General features: G+C 38.7%; 1 protein-coding gene across 1 annotated transcript in view; it reads left to right on the top strand.

Moving 5' to 3' along the window:
* LOC107093614 (nck-associated protein 5-like) overlaps positions 1-22,115 on the top strand; it is a 216,017-nt gene that overhangs the window by 71,978 nt on the left and 121,924 nt on the right. The window contains exon 3 of the mRNA XM_015388791.1: positions 8,330-8,403. Within this exon, the coding sequence (XP_015244277.1) occupies positions 8,330-8,403 (74 nt within the window). The remainder of the gene's footprint in view (positions 1-8,329; positions 8,404-22,115) is intronic.

The raw sequence follows: 22,115 nt of genomic DNA on the forward strand, positions 1-22,115 counted from the left end.
TCGTTGAGGATGTGAGTAAAGACCTGCGAGTGAAGAATGACCAGCAGAGTCTCGGAACATGCTGATAAGACTAATGAATTTAACCAAGGCTGAGTGATATGTCTTGATATGAACATAGGCAAAAGATGATTAGTCAGGCTGATTAGTTCATGGCCTCCATAAAATAGGATCACTGTCATGAATTACATCAGCGCATGTTTTTTTATTATCGCAGCTGATTAAATTTGCCATGTTTGCTTCTCATTGGAGTCTTGGATGACAGCAGCTGTGCCCTTGGCAGAAAACCAAAACTAACAATGACACATCTGCCACACCTTTAAAAAGTCACTATCCCATGTACTGTTTTCAAGTAGGTCATAAAAATACACCCTGAGAGAAATCGTACAGTCCTATTGCCGTAACCTTTGACTCGCAGAGACTCGTGTGGGATCTTTGCCTTCTGTCAAACCTGGAGCTCTTGGTTTTCAATTATACAGTCCAAGAGGTCACACAGCCATGTCATCAGTCTCTCAAAAAGCTCATGGGAAGAAAAGATACGCTGGGGAAGGGGGACTAGGGGTGGGGTGGGGTTCAAGGTCCTGACCTTGTCTTTAGATGCAGTTATATTCCCAGGAGCTGCGGAGCTCCGTAAGGTGTCTTATCAGTTAATGCCTGGTTGAGTCTGATCTGTAGACACATCAAGGTGGTGGAGGGAGCTCATCACGACTTAAAGAGGCACAGTCTGTCCTCTGCAGTAGGGAGGTTGCTGCTTTATCACAAAGCCTTAAAGTTTTAGCCTCTTTCTTGTCAGCTCTATATCCAAACCAGACTGTCAGCTCAAATCCTTAAGAAATGTTTTGGATTCATAAATGGAGAACACATCTGATGTTTTATTTCTTAGAAATATGGATCATCAATCTTAAATGGATTTAGTTCAATCAATCTGTGTGTTTGTGTCTGTCTTTATTTCCTCTTGGCTGCATTTTAATGCCAAAGCTTCATTTTGGTCTGCTCATATTTCATAATTCATGAAAGGAGCAGAAGCAGTTGGAGAGACTTGGAAACCCCAATCGTGACAGAATGCAGGGAGGCGGTAGCCAAAGAGCCCCGCCTTATCAAAGATACACACAAGTAAACAATGTCTGGTAAACATTACTGAGAATCCTTTTCAAACACATTGTCAGGTTGGAACATGTTCAGCCACTTATTTCAAAACATCTAAATTTTTGATTTGCTAAAACCTTAAGGGGAATCTATCCTCTCGGTATCCTTATACCTCAATTCTTAGTGTCATCTTGTGCCTGTTAACGATGTGTTCCCATCATATGCAAATTTCCTGCCTGGAGTGAAGAATTTATATGTTATCCTTATAAAGAGGGTTGCTCTGGAGCACTGCAAGGCAGAGAGAGTTGCATTTCTTGCAAGGCAAAGGCCCTTTTTTGGTTAATACAGCAAATCAAGACCATGAAATTAGTAAGAGTTGAAAAACTGAATTTTTTGTCATTTTACTGTATGTTACTAAATGTGAGATGTGGCTGTGATGTAAGGTGAAGCAGGGCAGAAGAGAGAACCAAAATGTAAGATAAAGAAAATAATTTAGATGTCCTACTTCCAATCCTGACAGACCGCTGCCTGTCAGTCAGAAAGTCTAGTAGCCAGACACAGATGGAGTGGAGACAATTTAGTAAGTTCCCTTTATTACTCAATAAACTAATGCCTATTATGGGAAAATGACAGTATTTGGGGGAGTAGTGGTCAAAGAAAATTCCCACCAAGGTCAGACTGTTCAATGGTCAGAGAAAATTGCCAATCTCTGAACACCTTCTTAAAGAGGTTTAAAGTCCTTCGATGTCGCTTTTTCTTTGGACATTTCCAAGAACAGTGGTAGAGAATTATGGATTTGGACTTGATTTGCATCTTCAGGACATAGACAACATATGGATGATGCAGTTAACAATGTACCTTATATATATATACCGTATATATATAGCAAAAAGTTTAGATTCAACATAAGGCCAATTTTTTAGACCTGATGAAAACTAGACTATGCACAGTTGAGTTGTAGTGCATCTTGAAACTTGCTTCCAACCTATTCATTGGATGACAACATCAGTACTCTTGGTAAATCAGTACTCTTGGTAAAAAAAAAAAAAAATACTGCTGTACTGATGTAAGAGAACTAGTTCAGAGAAATATGCCTTCCATAAAGCCTTAGGTCAGTGGATTTAGCTCATTCTGTTCTGAGCACGGGTACCTGGTCCTCACGGGAGTGGTGTGCCTTTCACTCGAGTCATAAAGCCGTCAGAAATAATGCCCTGCTGAAGATATAACATGTGGCATTACATACATCTAGACTTGCTTTAAATCTCCACCTTTAAATGCCTCCCTGTTTTCACATGACAACGGGTGTGCAGCATTCCCCGCATTCCTCCATGTGTGCTGAGGATTATTTCAGTGCCCTGTCATTAGCAGGGGTCTGCCTGATGACAGCAGAGACTCAGACAGCTTTGCTTCACTTTGATGTGGCCTGTAAATATTTCCTTTGACTCGGGGCTTTCACCCTGAAGGCTGCCTTTTTGTGCAGCTGCTGGAGTCGGTGTACAATCATGTATCAATTTTTTAAAATAGACATACATATAGTTTTCTTGGGTCTGAAGTACTTTACTTACATAAACACCAATATTTTATTTAATAGATTCAGCTAAAAAAAGGGAACAAAGTATGACACACTGCTATTTACAGTGTTCAACATTCTAGCGAGTTTATACAACCTGTACGTAGCTTAAAGGTTAAGTTACTGCACCTCCAGTACTTTCCTTCAGCTTTTATAGCATTCCACTTGAACCTGATACCCTCATTTAACTTAGGTGATACTTTCCCAGGATGCACCTAGGATGCTTTTTGGTATTTACTTTGAACTGACAGCCTTTGGGTACTAACAAGGTACCTATATGGAACAGTACTTTTTCCCCCCCCTAAGACTTACAAGGTTCTCAGACATTTAATGATATCCTCCTCTTACACAGTAATTCCCATCACACTAAAGGGGACTTTGTAGCACTTGTATGAAAATCTTCTTACTTTAAGGGTATATTCTTATTACTTACAGGGTACCTTCCACAATCCTTTGTAGGACTTTGCATCACTTTTCTGGACTTTTCATAGCATTGACTTAAGTAATACCTTCATGAAAATTATACACAGCTTTACCAGAACTTACAGTTCACAATCCTGGAACCTTTACTTTTTGCAACTTCTAATGGCCTCCATCCATCTGTCGGTCCGTCCGTCCGTCCATCCGTCCATACATCTATCTTCTTCCGCTTATCTGGGATCTGGTCGCAGGGGTAGCAGCTTCAGTAGGGAGGCCCAGACTTCCCTCCCCCCCCACTTTGGCCAGTTCCTCCGGGGGAATCCCAAGGCGCTCCCAGGCCAGCCGAGAAGCACAATCCCTCCAGGTGGGACCTACATGGAACACCTCACCAGGGAGACGTCATGGAGGCATCCTAATCAGATGCCCGAGCCACCTCAACTGGCTCATCTCAATGTGGAGGGGCAGAGGCTCTACTCTGGGTCCTCCCCAAAATGACATGCCTTAGTGGCATATTTTTAAAGTATTTTTTCAACATAACATTTCCAGAAAATATGTTTTAGAAATTGCTGTCTAGAAAGTGTCTTAAGACAGAGACAGTTATCCCTAAAACAGCCTGCATTTTAATTAAATCTTAAGTTCCTACATTTCCAGTACTTTTATTTAACCTTTATAGCATTTTACTTGAATCCGATACCCTCCTGTAACTCATGTGATACTTTTACAGAAAATGTAGGATACTTTCTGAAGCCTATTTTAAATGTACCGACTTTACAGGTACTAACTAGGTACCTCCAAGGAACTCAGCCCCTTTTAATATTTTGCTAAAACTTACAAGGCTTTCCCAAAACTTTAATGGCACCGCTTTTTCACACTGTAATTCCAATTACCCTAGAGGGGAATATGCACCACTTGTTTGAAAACTACATACTTTGGTCATAGGACTTAAAGGGTATTTACCTAGATGCTTTCATGGAACCTATGGAGTAGCTTCCACAACCATATCTAGGACTTTTCAGAACTGTTTTGGACTCTCGCATGGTGTAGGGACATAGGGAATACTTTCCTGGAAATTATACTGAACTTATAGGTAACATTCCTGGACCCAATGGACATTCAGAAATTGTTCTAAAAGTAACAAAGGATTTTACCCAAAAATTACAGATTATTTGTCTGTAACCTCTACTGTATTTTTCCACATCGTATTGGGTATTTTTGTGGAATTTTTATACAATTTTCAAGATTCTGCATGGTACATTTACAGAGAAAATGTACATTGGCAGCATTTTCCTTAAAATTTAGATACACTTTTTAGAGTACACTTCTAAAACTTTCAGGGGGGCACTCTCTGATGCTGTGCTTGAACTTATATAGGATTTTTCTTGACTTAACAGAATACTTTCTTGTTTGGCAAATATCACCAACCTCAACAAGTAATACCTTTGAATATTACTGTGTACACATATGTTATTCCTGCTTTTAATTAATGAGGTTTTACTTTTGTTTTGACATTTATCTTTGTTTGAGTTTTACTCAAAATATCAAATTTTAAATACTTTTTATCCTCCATCAACTGTGCCTCTTCACATACCCTTCGAAACTTACAGTAGTTGTTATTCGCCTAGTATTGAAGTACTTAGCTTTTTGACACAAAAAGCATCAGATGGCTTCGGGACAATATTGTTAACTAACATCAATTATTTCTCATACTAATTCATCATATTATCTTGGAAAGACATGATGGATTGTAGTTAATGGCATTTAGTAGGCATTTTTTAAAAGATATTGTGCATATATTGGAAAATTGCATGTCACACTGTGAGGCATCGATCTGTTGCTGTTTGGTTAAAAGCTTCACTCGCCATTTACTCAGTAGGAGATCTGGTTGTTTGGCATGCTATCATGGCACTGGTAGAAGCTGTTGGTTATGACTGTTTTTGGAGTGGCCGTCTCTGAAGGCTCACTAGACAAAACAACTGGGGTTTACTGTATTTAGAACAGCAGCTTGAACATCTGGTCTGTTAAGAGTTTGCTGTCAAGGCCACAGGTTAAAAAAGCCCATGGAGTGATAACAGCAGTACTTTAAGTATAGTCAGACCTCAGAGGTGGGTCATCTGGAGGTCAGGATAAGTCCAAACAGGGCTCCAGGCAAATTATTAGGCTTCTGCACATCAGCCTTACCTCCCACATGGATTTTTATGTGAAAACGTGAGGTATATTCTTGGAGCTTTGCAAAATCCTAACACTCCGACTGTTTAAGTAATGATTTGGTCATGGAGCATGGGTGGGCAAAATTTTGTTTCCATGCAACTGAATGGTCCTCAGATTGAACTGGACGAAATATATGCCAAGGCAGTGATAATGGAAGAAAATGCCGGGGGGGTTTCCAAGACGATATGCTTTTTAATAGCTGGCATGCTTAGTCGGAAAGCTTGAGCAATTACAAATACTGTCTGTGAACTGATTATGTGTGGCCAAGCACATGTGTTTTTATGTATGGAAGTTTATATTTTAAATTTATTGAAGCTTACTTTTAAATTTAATGAACTGGTGTACTTTCATAAAACAGTTAAGTTACCAAATGGATAAAATAGAGTCAGTAGAGTAGACTGGTTGTCTATTTGTCCTCCTGAACTATGATTAGAGTAGGGATTTAGTTTAAACAAAATCATTAAGGATTTTGACGAAGTATGAAGGACTAAGATGTGGATAGGTGTTCCAGATAGATAGGCGTCTTTCTAGAAAATCTTCTTTGGTTTATTGGGGTCCATAACACGGAGCTATGACACCTCTTATTGTTACACATCCACTTAAAAGATTCAGAACCTGTTACTCATTCCCCACCTTTGATTTTATATACTAATGTCATGCCAATTGTACAGAAGCCGAGAGTGGCTGTATCTCTCTGAAACTTTTTTAATTTGGTTTTCTCGAGAAAACAAGTTAATTTCTCATTATCTAAAGATAACAAAACCGGTTTCTCGTGATAACAAGATGACTTGTGTGTTGAATCTGATTACATCCTTCAACACCACAACAGCGGGAGAGGATTTAAAATGCCAGCCTTTGTGTAATTCTGTAAATAATCCTGTGTTTAACTTTTAGGCTACGGACCAACGTTGTTGGTTTGATGATTTGCTTCCACTTCTGATTCATAAGCAATAAGACCTATGCCACCGGCGCCCTAGCGTCAGGTGTTTTCCAAACAGCCTCGGTGTTACACCTCTAAAAGGTATAATGAGTCCAGATTAAAGAGTTTCATTAAAAACATTCAGATTTGTCTGTACTGTATTCTATGCAATCCAATTATCCAACACGACCTGACATTGAAAAGAAAAAGAAAACAAAAAAACTGATTATTTGCGCACACGCGGTATCGCAGGCATGGGGGGACTGGGAATCCAGCGCTGTTGGCCAGCCTCATTCCTTACGCATACCGGTTAATCCTCTCGTTAGCAATAACTGTTTTCTTGTGATAACAAGATAATTATCTTGTTATCTCGAGAAATTAATTAATGGATTAACCATGATAACGACTCGAGAAGGCAAAGGAAAAGAACAAAGTCAACTACGACCACTCTGGGCTTCCGTATAATTGTGTTAGCAAATGAAAAAAACTATTTTGATTTAAAAGTGTTGTTCTTTTTTAGGGTAATAGCATGTTAGCATGCTACTGTGAGCATATTAACTGAGGGTTGAAGTTATTGTCAATATGGACTATATGACTGGTTTATGAGACCTTTTTGTATTGTATCTTTTGTAGTTTATTGTACCTTTGTACACAACTTTTACTAAATGAGGTGTTTGTCAATGTTTTTTAAGGTAATAACATGTTTAAAGTAAGTAGTAAACTAAGCTTTAGAGCTACAGATCAGCTACTTGTACAACTAACTGGTAAAAGCTTTGCAAGCTAAGTCAAGCAAGTTTGAGTAGGTATTAATTTTATAAAACTTTTTTTCCCTTTTTGGTGGTACCTTCTCTGACTGAATAAACACCCTATTTTTTAATAAAAAATGTATTGTCTGGAGGAAAACAGACCAAGGCAGTTCCCAATAACTATATCAATCACTGCCTTAAATGTTTGAAATTATTAACTATTCTGCTAAACTCAAATATATCTTCACTTTTTTCATTCAGTCTGTTTTAAGAATTTATTTATTTTTCTTTCTTTCAACTATCCAATGAGACATAATAATATTTAATAGATCGGCTGGAGAGTTTAAGCTCAGTATACATTTATTCAAACAAAATGTATTAAACTACTGAAAAGCTTTTCAAAAGAACAATCCGTTTCAAAATAAAACTGGAGAAAACAGATATGTAAAACATATTTATACCACACCAAGGTGAGAATAAAGACTTGTCAGATGCCTGCTTTAATGTTTCTTTATGCAGTCATTGTGGTTCCCATGAAAGGAGTGTTGTGACATTTCGTGGCACAACACTCATCGGATTTCCATAAACACTAAAACTCTATGTACCCTAGTGCTTATGTCGTATCAAACCAAGAAAACTCAATGTTTGGTTTTTCCTTTTTCCTGCTGCTTCTGTTCACAAAGAATGACTGACTTTTTTCTGCCAAGGACTAATTAGAGAGAGTAAAACAAAATAGCTCAGGTGCACGAACTTTAGGAAATGTAGAAATAAAGCTTTTATGTTCAAAAAAATTATCTACTAGACTGTGATTCTTTATGGGTATGCCATCTTTCTCGTGACTAAAAATCAATGTAGAGCATCTGTCCCACTGAGATAACCGCTTGCCCATGGGACCCGTCAAGCAAACATCTAATTAATTAGTCCTAAACCTAGACTGGACTGCCGAGACAGCCTCAAGTCACAACTGAGTGAGTGTATGAAAACTCACATTTTTGAAATATGGTGGGCTTTTTCTTACATTAACAGCCCCACCTTCTGTTTTATAAAGCCCTACCACTAAAAGGCAAATCATTAGGCCAAAGCTGAGAAATCCTAACATCTGTTTTCCCTATTTTGCTCTTGGCATTAGCTCATTCCTGTAACTCGGTAGCGCACGTTTTGTGAGTGCAGTCTGTTCCCAAATGACATTACACAGCTGGGCCTCGCTTTTGGGGCTGCCGTTGGACATTACAAAAAGGTGCTTCTGTTTTTACTCTCTCAAAGAAACAAACACTGAAGTGATTGTGACCACTTTTCCAGAACACGTTTCTGTCTTCTATTAGAAGCATATTTTAAATGAAAGGTTACTATAACACATAAACCATTCTCATCTTTTCTTGACAGGAGTACATGGACGCCAACAAATGCATCGATGAGCTCTTAAAACAGCTTGAGGAGGAGCGCAGAAATGTCCGAAGGTAAGCTTGTTTTGGGGCAGATGTTTTATGGCCTGAGGATGTCTACAGCTGCTTGCAATTCATTCCAAACCATGATACAGAGGAACAATGTCACTTGGTTCTCAGAACCAGACAAGCTTTGTAGCTCTGCTTGAGAAATGTGCTTTGTGTTGGAAGCCCACTGAAAGTGGTAGACAAAAGGGGAAATTCTAGGACCCACTAAGCGGTTGACTGGGGACATTTCTCATGGAGGTCATTTTCGAGCAGATTTATCCAGACAATGGGAATGAAGAGCTTATGGAGATGCCAATCTAATGACCTTGTACCCTCTGAGCTCCTACCATCCCAGTACTTCCAATGAAGCATAGAAGAAAGAGACAATTTTTTAAACTTCACCCTCTTTTGTGCAAACCTCTCTCCATCTCAATGGAGCTGTATCCCCCCAGCTCAAAGTAATTTTCCCCCTGAGTGAACAGAGAGGGGCTGGACAGAAGGGGATATAGGTCTCAGGGTAGGTGTCTCGGGGGGATGACCACTGACCATCCCATTTACCAGGCCAGGACGGCCCCTCGAAAAAAGGAAGCAATGTGTAAAGGAATGACCCTTAAGTCATTGCTGGCCTTCTTTCCTAGACCCCCCTTTGTGACAGCCAAAATGACCTAATAGCTACTTAGAATAACCAGAATGTCTCTGCATGAGCTGACCTACAGCTCCCTCGTAGACCAAATGGTTTCAAAGCCATGACCTTATACCAAGTAATTAGACTGGCTGTCTAACCCTAACATTGGAAAATCTGATAGATTTATATCTAAATCAACTTCTGAATTGTACACTTTTATCTTCACGAGTTAATGTGAGCCTTTTTTGTATAATAGGAAAGAGAGTTTTAAATCTCCCAACAGAAGGTAGCCAATGATCTCCAACTGGGTTGCAAATGCCATCGTCTGGCACCTCCAAAATTAATTATGCTGCCCTGTAGGGCAATTGGATGCCATTGTTATATATGTAGTACACCCATGCCCTGACTGCAGACAACAGGGTTATACTAAAGCAGGATAAAATGTGTTATTCCTTCAGGTTTTGTGCTAGAAATCTTCCAAAATTTTGTTTGGCTTGTGTCCCTTTCTTGACCATGTCTATATAGGCATAGGCAATGTTGGTACTTCTGAAAAGTTGGGTTTGCAAAGTTTAAGAGAAAAACACATATAGGTAAAAATTAGGTCAGAAATTGGGTGTTATTAATTTCTCGTTTCTGTTTAGGAGAAATAGGCTTGTGCATGCTCTCGCACATTTTAAATATGCATTCCCTCTCTGGAGCAGGTACAGGTGTGCATTTGAAGAGGGCGGGTCTTTTCAATAATTCGTGAAAATCCTGCACCATTCCTTATACCTTGAAATCCATTTCCCACCGGTCAAAAAAAAAAAAACAGTTTCAACACGGAACAATCAGATTTTTTGCCAATGGTAAGGGAGCCAAATGTTGATTGTCAGCAGTTCAACCCATGTTTTTCAAACATGGGTTAACCTGCTAATTTTTGTGAGAAATAGGCTTTAGAAGTGGTGTTGTAGTTATTACTGTCTATAATGTTTTTGAATACATTTTTTTTTAGGTTAAATGTATCTGATTTTAGTAAATTTTTAACCTGATCAATCCTTCTTTGTTTTCAATTTAGTTTACTTAGTCTGTTACAATGACAATGCCTATATTAGCTTAGCAATTATGTCAATATTGGATATAATGTATAGAGTTGTAGGCTAAATACAATTTTCTTTTCTTGCCAAAATCTTTTTTTGATATCTTAAATGTTTTCTTGTTTGTTCAAATCCCTTTTCGACATTCTTTTGTCATTGTTTTATTCCATTATCCTTCTAGCCTGTCCATACTCTCTCATTTCAACATTGGGTTCATTAAGGATTACTTTGGCAACAGTAGTGTTTAAGATCTGTTATAAACCTCACCTTATAAAGTATTCCAAAAAAGTAAAAGAACAATCCACTGGATGCTTTCCAAGTTTTAAGACATTTCGCTTCTCATCCAGGAAGCTTTTCAATTCAAAATGTTAGAATTGAGTTTGAAGCTTTATAGAATAGCCAGAAACAAAGACTTGTTTTTGCTTAGAATATATGCAAATTGAACCGGAAGAACAGGTCCGCCCCTTAGGAATGGTGAGTCGTTTGAATTCTTTGTTAGCCTGCAATACCCGATATTGGTCTATGTCTCGGAAAGGGGGTTGTTCGAGGGAACTGTTGGCCTGGCTGAACAGGTGAGATGTTTTGGTCCCCTGTTTGGGGCTAATTATGACATTTTGAATTGTTGAAAGCTTCCTGGATGGGAGGTGAAATGTCTTCAATTTGGAAACAAAGTCCAGTGAATTGTTTTTTAAACTTTTTTGAAATGACTATGACCTGGAAGACTGAGAATCTTCACCAGCACCTTATAAAGTAAAACATTCGTTGTAAGTTGGGTCAAAAGTTACACAGTAAATGTTACAATGTTTTAGTGTTGCAGTTATTCACAGTGGGTCCAAATGTATCTTGGGTGTTACTTTAACACTGAAACATTTACTGTGTATACGCTGAATTATAAACACTGAGTTTGCCCTGAAATCCAAGGATTGACTGTTCAAGCCCCGGCTTTATCTTTCAGTGTTGTTGTGTCCTTGGGCAAGACACTTCACCTGCATTGTCTACTGATGTTGGTCAGAGGACCCGGTGGCGCTAGTGTATGGCAGCCTTGCTTCTGTTAGTGAGCCCCAGGGCAGCTGTGGCTACAGTGTAGCCTCCAACCATCAGTGTGTGCATGAATGGATGAATGACTGAATGTAGTGTAAAGCACTTTGGTTAAGTCTCCTGACTTGAAAAGCGCTTTATAAGCACAGTCCATTTACCATCGTGCAAAGAATCAAGCAACAGCCTCTAACACAAACAAACACCAAACCATCTTATCCTTTTTATCCCTTGCTCCTTTTACATAGTTTGCTGTGGATTAAGATGAGTGATGAAAAATCAAAGCCAAATCCCTTGTTTTTGCATGCAAACTTCATTTCTAAGTCTTCATAAACTGAACATGAAAACTGAGGTAAAGTTTTTTGGCTGTGGACTGGTTGACCGAAACAATGTCTAATTAAGTGTCACTAATTCATTATTGGTAAGCAAAGTATCCAATCGAATTCAATACATTGGATCTAAAGATTACTGTAGAACTGTATATGATGTGGCTTGTGGTCCTAATTTTCATTGAACTCTGTGTCGAATGTTTCCATACCTTTGACATTGAACGTTAGAAAGCCCAAAACAAAGGTATAGGGCTTTCTTGCGTCCAACATCATTGATATCCCAAGAATCCTCAACCATGGTAAGTGCTCAGTATTTTGCTTCCAAAGGAAAAGCAGAGGACAAATTTCAGTGTAATTAAGAATACTTGCAATGACAAAGTTCTGTTACTTTTTGTCCTTAAAAGGACATAAGAAAGACAATACAGCACAGCTAGGAGTGTAATATCTGGGCATCGCCCGAAGTCTGTTCTTGATAAATTAAAGTTTTGTTCAGGTATATTCTTTGATATAGGCCAAGGAAAACATCCTTCTTTAGATTAAAGTAAAGTCTTTCACTGCTTTCTGCATGCCTACTTTGCTCCAGACAACATAGTGGTGGTATGTGACACCTCAGGAGCATGACTAAGTTGGCTTGTCTGAAGGGTAGTGCTATCTACAAAGCTTCCTTTGTCTATCAAATTGTAGTGACAGATACCTACTGCAAAGACATTTGGCTCAGCTGAGATGCAATCACTTTGAGGTGGTAAACAAACCCACTCCCATTGCTTTGAAAAATATGAATCTTTGATCCTCAACTCTGAAAAAAAACAAAACATACCACCGCGAAGGGGTTTGTTCCATTTTTGTTGATTCAGACGCTGATGAACGGCTTCACAAAGGCCTTTGTTCAGCAAAAACACAGCGCTACGCGATAAAGAATACCTCTTCCCCTTATTTGGGACGCTGTGGATGTCTCTCCCCACCCCTAAGAATATGGGCCCCATCAATCCGTCAAGAGGTGAAAAAGAAGCTCTCACATTCCTACAGTTCTCTGCATCCTTTCACCATGACCCTTTGACCTAGGGCATTCATGTCAATTATTGTGCCTTATTATTGGCCACTTTCACACTAGCAGTCTACACTGATTAGGGGATTATCCCTTTAAGCAACCTTAAATCCATTGCAACTCTATATCCAGAGGAAACCCCAAATTAAATTATTCTAGTATTTCGTTTTTTCCAACGTTTTTATCTAAAGTGAACATAGATTCCTTCTAGAAATTGGGGTCCTCTTTGCTTTTACTGGTTCTTTTCTTGATGAAATTTTAGATCTACAAGACTTCTTGATTTCTAAGACAAAAATCAATGTGGATACCATTTATTTGAGGTTTTCTAGACTCTAAGTCTAAAAAATGCTTGATATCGATGAGAATGTAGTATTGGTTCCTTCTTTTGCAATGATTGCTTTACATCATATTAAATAAAACATTTCTAATATAAATTTAGAAAGTGTGGTACCTTTGGTAAGGTAGCTAAACACCTGGAATAATTCCAGATTTCTATTAAAAATGGCATTGGCTCCTTTTATGTGTTTAACAATTCTAAAGGAAATTTACATCCATGAACGATATTGTTTACTGTTTTTTTCCCACTAACTTTTGCCTGTGTAAAATCAGCTATACAGTATATATTCCATTTCTAGGGAAAAATGGCAAAGTTGATCATTACTTTTAAAACTTTCCTGAAGCAAGAATCAAACTTTATTCTAAATTCTAATTATGTTTCTTTTGGAATGTTTGTGTGCTCAACTTGAGAAATTATGCTTTAAAGGTACATATGTTGGGTCGTATACTTATACCAAAATATATCCAAATCCAGTAGGTTATGATAAAATTAGGCTATATAATCAAAGCATCTGTCTTGATAGTTTTGATAGTCTCTTTTGAGCCTAGATAGAATTCCAGTACAGGGCATGATGAGCTGAAGTAAACAGATGTAGCGCCATCCACTGGCAGTAAGGCGGAACTACCAGAAAGCTGTACTGCCATTAAAGTAGCTACTAAATAATTCCTGTCAGTGCTGTAATGCCTCGTGGAAAACCGACAGCTTAAGCCGGACATACGCTGTGCGATTTTTTCAATCGTTGCACGCAGCTACAGCTCACGCTGTGCGAGGAAACTCTGCAGTTTTCTTAGTACAGTCGAGTTCACAGCTCACGATGCATGTTCAGCACAACGTTCTGATGCGATCTACCTGCTTACACTGTACATCTAAAAAAAAAACGTCGGACTCAGCTCCGCAGTGAGATGGAGCTACTCGGCCAAATTTCATCCGCGTCCCCGCCATGCTTCTGTGTTTACATCTGAGAGAAGGAAGAAGAAAAAGAAGAATTCTTGTTTGCGCACTGAGCGATTTGCCCTCGACGGTCAGGAATCCTGACCTTACGATTCCTGATCGGGAGGTAGTCATGAGAAGCTAATCTCCCCTCGTTACGAACTGTACACTACACGACGCACGATCAGCTGAATGATGGCCTGATCGGAAAATTCTCGCACGACTGAAAAATCGCCCTGAAAAGGGCAAAAAATCACCTGGGTGAAGTTGGCCCCCCCAACTTCTTCAAATCAGACAAAATTAGTGTCAAACGTTTGTGCTACGTTTGTGCAGCAAAAATTTTCCTTTGTGCCGCTGTCGTTTTAAAGATATAAAGAAATATTTCTAGAGGTCATCAAAGGTCAACCAGCCCCCCCACCTTATTAAAAGCAGACGAAATAGGTGTCAATTAATTCAGCTCCGTTTGTGCTGGTTTGTGAAGCAAAAATTTTCATTTGTGCTGCTTTGAATTTGAAGATTTGAAGAAAGTGGGGGGGCTGGTTGACCTTTGATGACCTCTAGAAACATCTCTTGATATCTTTAAAATGAAAGCGGGACACAAACGAAATTTTTTGCTGCACAAACCAGCACAAACGTCTGACACCAATTTTGTCTAATTTGAAGAAGGTGGGGGGGCTGGTTGACCTTTTGACCTTTACATTTTCATTAATATCTTCAAAGCCATAGCAGCACAAATGACAATTTTTGCTGCACAAACCAGCACAAATGGAGCTGAGTTAATTGACACCCATTTCGTCTGATTTGAAGAAGGTGGGGGGGGCTGGTTGACCTTTGATGACCTCTAGAAATATTTCTTTATATCTTTAAAACGATAGCGGCACAAACGAAAATTTTTGCTGCACAAACCAGCACAAACGTAGCACAAACGTTTGACACTAATGTTGTCTGATTTGAAGAAGGTGTTGGGGCCAACTTCACTCAGGTCAAAAAAATCGCACAGTTTAATCCCAGCTTTAGACAATAGGGCTTAAACGCATTGCTAACACCAGTAGCACTGTTAGCTAGGACATGTGCTTACATCTCTATCAACTTCATAGTGACATCAATGCCTACTTCCTGGTTTACAGATTGTGCGCATGTGCCCTTTTTTTTACCACAGGTTACACAGTTTTTCTATTTTTGTATGCAAAGGGCTTTATTTTTCAACACAATGAGTAAAAACAAAGTGTTACAACACAAAAGTTACCATAAATATGTACCTTCAAATTATTTTTCATGTAATTCGGTGTAGATTTACTGTAGAGATTTAGGAGTTGTTTCATTACTTATTGTCAATGAATTGTGTGTGTCAATAAACATCCCTTATTTTAGCTCTGATTTTACTCGTGTCAGGAACATCTGTGGTATCTTTACTCTCCTTACTCTCCTCCTGTTCTGCCGGTATCTTTGCATCGCTGCTCGATGAAGCACAAAACCCCAGTGGGACACAATCGCTCCCGCCTGCTCCATTCATCGCGTCCACGTCCTTGTCAGACGGAAACAAAAGCTCTGCGGCGAAGTGTCAACATCAGATGGAGCAAATCCAAATTTTGCATCTACAGACTAAACATCCAGAAACCCTCAGCCAGGATTTCTGGGTAGTCATCATTTATTTGCTTTAACAGTGTTTTTAATTATGATTTGATAAGCTATCTTTTCACAGGATTTCATCAGGTTTGGCCTTGAATTGCAGGTTGTGTGAGAGACTGTTTGTTGTGTCGCGTTTATTAGAGACTTCTGCTGAGTGACAGACAAGCTGGAGATGAGCATATGGATACGCCAGTGTTGCTAAAAACCATGACGGGCAGGGATGAGCCTGCCTGACCTCTTTCTGGCAAGCTGCTGTGTCAATGCACTGTGACTTTGTAATCTTCCCCACGGATTAAAAACGATGCAGATTAGATATTTTTGTTTTTTTTCTCCACTGTTGTTTTGTCACTGTTCTGAGCTGGGTTTTTTGTTGTAGTTGTCTTGTAAGAATCAACTTTTTGACCTTGTTTTTATTGGGTCAGATGCAGCAAAGCATGTCGTTTTTGAGGCCTGGAAGTTCAAAGCAGGTCTCACCTGCCCTCTTTTTGGCCTGCATGAGCAGATGGCATTCATGTCCGACCTTTTCCACACCTTTTAAGCAGAAAGGAGGGAAAAAGTGGGTGGGAGACCAATGGGTTGGTGTGTTCAGCTTTAAATGCATTGGGGAATTGAAAAAGACTGTATATGGAGTCAATATTTTTCCATTATTACGGCAAAAATGATGTTTTCTTAATGTTAATTTGAAAAACAAAAAATCCAATCCAGGAATAAATCTTTAAAGGAAAAGTGCGATCAGCAAGGAATAACCAATGGGTCGTTAATTATACCTAAAACTAATACTAAGACTTCCAAGATCTGTTCAGCATTTTATTTTTTATCCTTTATTATCTTTCTCTTTCTTTCTCTTCTTCTTGCCCCTTAATTTTTATCCCCGCTGTCTTTCCCTCCTTCATATCCGTCTCTGTGTCGTTTGCAAATTAACTTTTCTTAAGGCCACCTCTATAAAGGTTTCATAGACAATTACCAACTAGAACTTTATGGCAACACCCATGATGTTCTACTTGTGAAAATAAATCTGTTGGGCTATTATCCAGCACCGGGGCATCAAATCTTAGTACTATATTGGCAAACAGGAAGCATGAGAGGAAAAAAAAAAATCACTATAAAATATGTTTACGTTTCAGCATAAGATAAGACCAAATGCAAAACATTCCAGTGAGGCTGTATCCCCTTTGAGTCAGATGAAAATCCGTAATCTGTGGCTGAAGTGAGCACCATGAAGAGACAGACAGGGCTCAGCCACTTTCAACACCCCCCTCGAGGATCTGCTGTCTGGCTTGTGTGAGAGCCATGTGTTTTACAACTTTAATTGGAAAATTTGACTGGTCTAATGCAATAATTTGATCACACTAAGCTCCGAGGAGATCTAATAGGCTCTCAAAGTGGACTTGGTGCCCTCTGAAGTCAATGACTAAGTTTAATCCATCTATTAGAGGTCACTTTACGGTCCAGACTCCAAAATATCTTAAAGGAGCAGTTAAATGAAGTCACTGGAGCCTTGAAGCACTGAAGGAATTTTGGTGGGAAATGAAAAGCCTGATTAAAGCTTGTGGGAGCTAAATTTGGGCATAATTATCTCCAAAAAAACTCCCTCTGTTGGAAGTGTGCTTCCTCTAATTACTCTCGACTGTTTGTGTCAGATTGGTAGCATGAAGTTCCTCATCTAGAAATAGTGAGGAGCGATCCGGTGTCTTACGGAGGATTCATTTCCTATCTCTTTACTCATCCGCTCTACTTCAGCAGTCCCGTAAATGCCAAAAGCCTTCAGCTCCTGATTCATGCTTGGCGTCGGGGTGCGGTTAGAGTGCATGCTTCGGTTTTTTATAGCGCTCATGAGAGGTGGAGGTTAATCGAACGGTTTAATGAAGCCTTTTACCGATGCTCCCACAAGGTCGTTTTCATAGGTAGTGGTCACATTCCCATGCATGCTGCTCCCTCTGATTAAAACCATTAAGATTTTATCAAGCTTTTATATTTATAATATTTTTCATAAGAAAATGTGTCTCAAATTGACCTCAAAAGCAGGACAGGTACAATGGAAAACATCGTGCAAAAAAAAACTCTTTCTACATTATATTACAACTCAGGACAGGAGTTCTCTATAATGATGAGTAGATCGTTCCAAAATATCGATAATATCAAAACCAAGTTGATATCTGTATCGGATTGATACTACTGTGGTGAGATAAAAAAACTTCGGGGTTTCAATTTGTCACGTTATTAAAGTAGTCTTCTATACATTTTGTCTAAAAGCAGGTCAAAGGTCAAATCCCCAAAACCTTTAAACATCTGAATTTTTATAGAATATTAAACTCATATTTTAAAAAGTAGTAGTATATACTTGGGAGTGGATTGATACCAGAATAAATAGTATCACACTCCTTTTGATTCCAAACCTGCATTTGTGGACTAGCTTTAATTGAAAAGGCTAAATAATTTTTTTTAAAATCCATGAAATCTACTACATTCCTATTTTAAATTACAAAACTACCTGTTGTAAAGTTTTTTTTAACATTTTATTTATCTCTTAATTTTACAATTTTTTAACCCCCCCAATAACACTGAGCAACCTCTAGGGGGCGTGCCTCCAACTTTGGGAGCCACAGACTTAGTAAAACAAATTGGCATTAGGGCCTTAGTTAAGTGTTATGTGAAAAAAGTTATGACATGAATTTTGTTTCAATATTTTCCAAGGAAGAAAAACTTTTAATAAAAGGACAATTTAAAAACAAATTACATCCAGAAATGAAACCTCCTAACATAATAGATTCTCGAAGTGAATTTGCTGTTTTTCTATATTTCCATTTTTCAAATTTAGTTAGCTTCCGCTAACTAGCAGAGCGGGTAGATGTCCCGCCGAATTGGCTACCGTTTTTGAACAGTTTGCTCTTCTGGCATAACAACATATAGCCAGTCTGTAAAATTGAATGACCTAATGCCCTGTGTCATTAAATAAAAACATGTTTTGGTCTGTCTGGGACAGACAGGCGACCTCTCCAGGCTGAACCCCGTGTCACTACCTGATCTGTCCCGGAAGCACAATCCGTTCTGCGCATGGGCAAGTGAGCCAATAGCGTATGCATATCCAGATATACATCTGTGTCGTCCTCGATTTTATTTTGTTAAAAATATCTAAATGACGTTTTCCATCCCAAAAAATAGTAAACGTACTAAAATATAATGTGTTAAAGGTTAATAATGTATTTCCTGAGAAAATAAATGCCTTAAAATACTTTCTGTTTTATCACTATTCTCTGCACGATCTGGACCGGAAATGGGATCCTACGCTACATCCGATGGCTAACTTTTTTAGCTTTGGATTTAAGCATAAATCTAGTCTTTTTGAGTTTCATGTTTTCGTTTCTTTTTAACCTCATGGTATATAGTGCGTAATCTAAAAAAAGAAACAATTAAAATGCAGATATACTTGGTTTAATCATATTTTGCCGGACTGCTCTGAGCATGTCTGATGATGACGTCAGAGAAGCAGTTTAGCGAAGAAAATGTAAAAAGCATAAAAATTGTCTCACAAAAGTCATAAAACATTTTTTACAGATGTGTATTAGTATACTTTAGTGAGTTGGATAGATATAAGTAGTTTTAGTACCATAATTCCATTATTTATGGACACCCGGTTGTATATCTATTCACGCATGCGCAGAACGGATTGTACTTTCAGGACGGATCGGGTAGTGACACCCCACCTTTCCCCCACAAACTGTATAGGTACCACATCTGCTCGGGGCCCCACCCCTTATAATTATTACTATTATACCCCTATTTTTATATTATTACTATTAAACCCCTTTCCCTAAGAATCAAATCTCTTGTGGTGTCTCAACATAGTATTACCTATATTTGGGCATATTAGGGCAGGGGAGGACAATTGGAACATTTGAAAAAATTACTTTCGTAGAGATTTTAGACAAAGAAAACAAATGGTTGTTGTTATCACGATGTTAAAAGTAGTGTAGCTTAATATGGTTAACTGTCAGACCTAAAAGAGCCTAACCTATTAGCTACGGAGCACAGCTAGTCACAGCGCTACCCATCTCTCCCCGTTTATATTGTTTTCTTGCACTTACTTTGTTCACCATAAACAGATTTTTTCAGCGTAGTTATCAATCAGGTAAAACTGCGTCGGTCATTAGACATGTTTACTCTACAGATAATCCGACTTGGCACACGAACACTGCTGTTAGGTTTCTGTTATGATTTTCTTTTTATTATTCAGTCTTCTTGCTTATCCATTTGTTGTCCTCTGCTGCCCTCTTGTGTCCTCTTTCCCTTGCTCCGTTTTCTGTTCTGCCCTCACCTGTTTTCAATTCCCTCGTTAGCCCTCTCTTTGTCTCTGTCCCCTTTAAAAGCCCTCCCTCTTCAGTTCCTGTTTGCTGGATCCTCGTCAAAACATCTGTCTGTTTACCTCGTCTTTCCCTGGCTCCTAGAGTTTGGTTTCCCCTGATGTCTCCTTGGTTCTGGTTAGTGTTATTTTGTTTGAATCTTTGATTCCTGCCTCCGTACCTGTAAACCTCAATAAACCCACCAAAATTCACCTTTGCCAACTTGCCTCTGCTTTTGGGTCCTAAACCCAACACCGCCTCATGACAACTGCAATACAGTATGTTATTATCGTTATCTGGGCAACCAACAATAACTTAGGTGACGTGGCAACGTTCAGTCAATCATATAGGGCAACGTAACTGGCATGCACAGGCCCTAGCAGATCTCGCCACCTGAGCAGTTCTGGTACCTTCACCAGAGGCAGCAGCCCCACTGCAACCCTGACAGAATAAGCAGGAGAAAATTGATGGATGGATGGTTTTCTTATGTTTTTTTATTTTTACATCCATGCTTCTTGGGTTAATCCAGAGAAAATATTTGACAGCCTCAAAATCATAACTGCTGAAACGAGACCTAGATTGTAAACATATAAATATAAGTTTCTACCACAGTGTTAACAATGAGGTTCTGAACTACTCCATGTGAGACGTTTTCAGTGTGGCAGTTAAAAAAACAACTGTGATTAGTGGTTGCACGACTTATATACGTTTGGTTTTAAACAACTTGTGACATGTTTTTGTCGGATTTAGGACTCAATAGGGCATTGTCTACATTCCTGGAAGAAATTAGCTGTGTTTAAGAGCCGTTTCGTTTTTTTCCAGTGGGCTCTTTTTTTTAATCCCTGCTGTAATTACAGTTGTTAGGTTTCCTTAAAATGAGTTATCAGCCGCTTGTTTGATGTCTTGTGGGAAAAATTTGCGCTTTAATTACACACTGATGGAGAATAGCAAAGGTTTTGTTATCTGATTTCAGACAGCGTGTCTGGTAAATGCAGGTTTACCTCAACACTCTATTAACTGAAGTTCTGCTGAAAAGATTTCATGATGGAGATCAGCTTTGCTTGGTTGTAGTCGGTGGCCTATTGTGCTCTTGAAAGGTAGAGCAGCTATTTTGACAAAGAAGGGATCTGCAAAAACATCCTTACTCTGTGATAATCAGGGTAATCCGCCACGTGTGGTTTTGTTGTTGATAGATGTTGCGTAGTTTTGGCTTCTGGAAGTCACAGTGGCTGCATCCTCGCTATTCAGCCTCCCCTCTCAGTTTAGGACTTATCGGAAAACATCCCAGCCCCCCCAGGCTTTGAGTGGAAACAGGAAAAGAATGTAAATGTGTGAAATGCAAAACAAAACAAGTTCTGTAATGGCAAACAGTGCAGGTCTGATCCAAATAGGTACATCAGATAAGAATAACCAAATTTTGAAAGTATATCCATTTCTGATTTGCTCTTTTTTAAATAACCATGCTTTTAAAAGATTTGGATGCATGTACTCTGTGTGTAAAAGAATGAATTTGGATATTCTATTTAATAACCTCACAGAATTGGATTGAATTTTTCTGTAAAAAGTAAAAAAAACAATCCACTGGACTTTGTTTCCAAGTTTGAAGACATTTTGCTTACCAACCAGGAAGCTTTTTCAATTTAAAATGCCAGAATTAGTGTTGAGTTTCAAGCTTTATATAGTAGCCCAAAAACATGTTTTGGCTTAGAAAGCATTAAAAATGAACCCAAAGAATGGGTCCACCCCTTTGGGGGGTTTGAGTTCTTATTTAGCCTGCACTACACAATACTTTGTAAAACAAACACAAAATATGTGTCCCTGTGGTTTTAAATGTTGTTGGCAGTATCAGCAGAATTCAAGCTTCCACAAATGAATGCTTGTTATTCTTTTACATCATGGTTTCTGGACTTTGGCTTTATCTTTAATGGATAATTTCAGATTCTGCCATTTTGAAAGGTTTTAGAACAAAAAAATTGGTTGAAAAGACATCATGATTAACATCTAAACAATGTCAACATTTAGTTGAAAAGTGAAAATTTAAAAGCTGTAATTTTTAGAAACTACGTCTTTTTAACGTCTATCAATGGACTAAAGTGGGACAAAACCAGACAGACCAAACACAGCCAATTTTTTTTCCAGACTAAATCAAAACTATGTTGGACTGACCAGATTTAGCTTAAAAACCAACGCCTGAATGATGATTGGTGTTTGGGGGCGGGGGGATACAACCTGGATGAAGTATTTAAACATTTTTAGTTCTTTTAACTTAAACTTGGCTCATCAAAACTGTCCATTTCTGATGGAAATCCTACCCCAGCCAGTGATCCCCCGTGGTGTAAAGAGAATACTGGATGTTGGCCATTATTGATTTTCATTTTTGGAGGATCCATAAAATG

Source organism: Cyprinodon variegatus, unplaced genomic scaffold (genome assembly GCF_000732505.1).
Source record: "Cyprinodon variegatus isolate N-32 unplaced genomic scaffold, C_variegatus-1.0 Scaffold435, whole genome shotgun sequence".
Classification (NCBI taxonomy): Eukaryota; Metazoa; Chordata; class Actinopteri; order Cyprinodontiformes; family Cyprinodontidae; genus Cyprinodon; species Cyprinodon variegatus.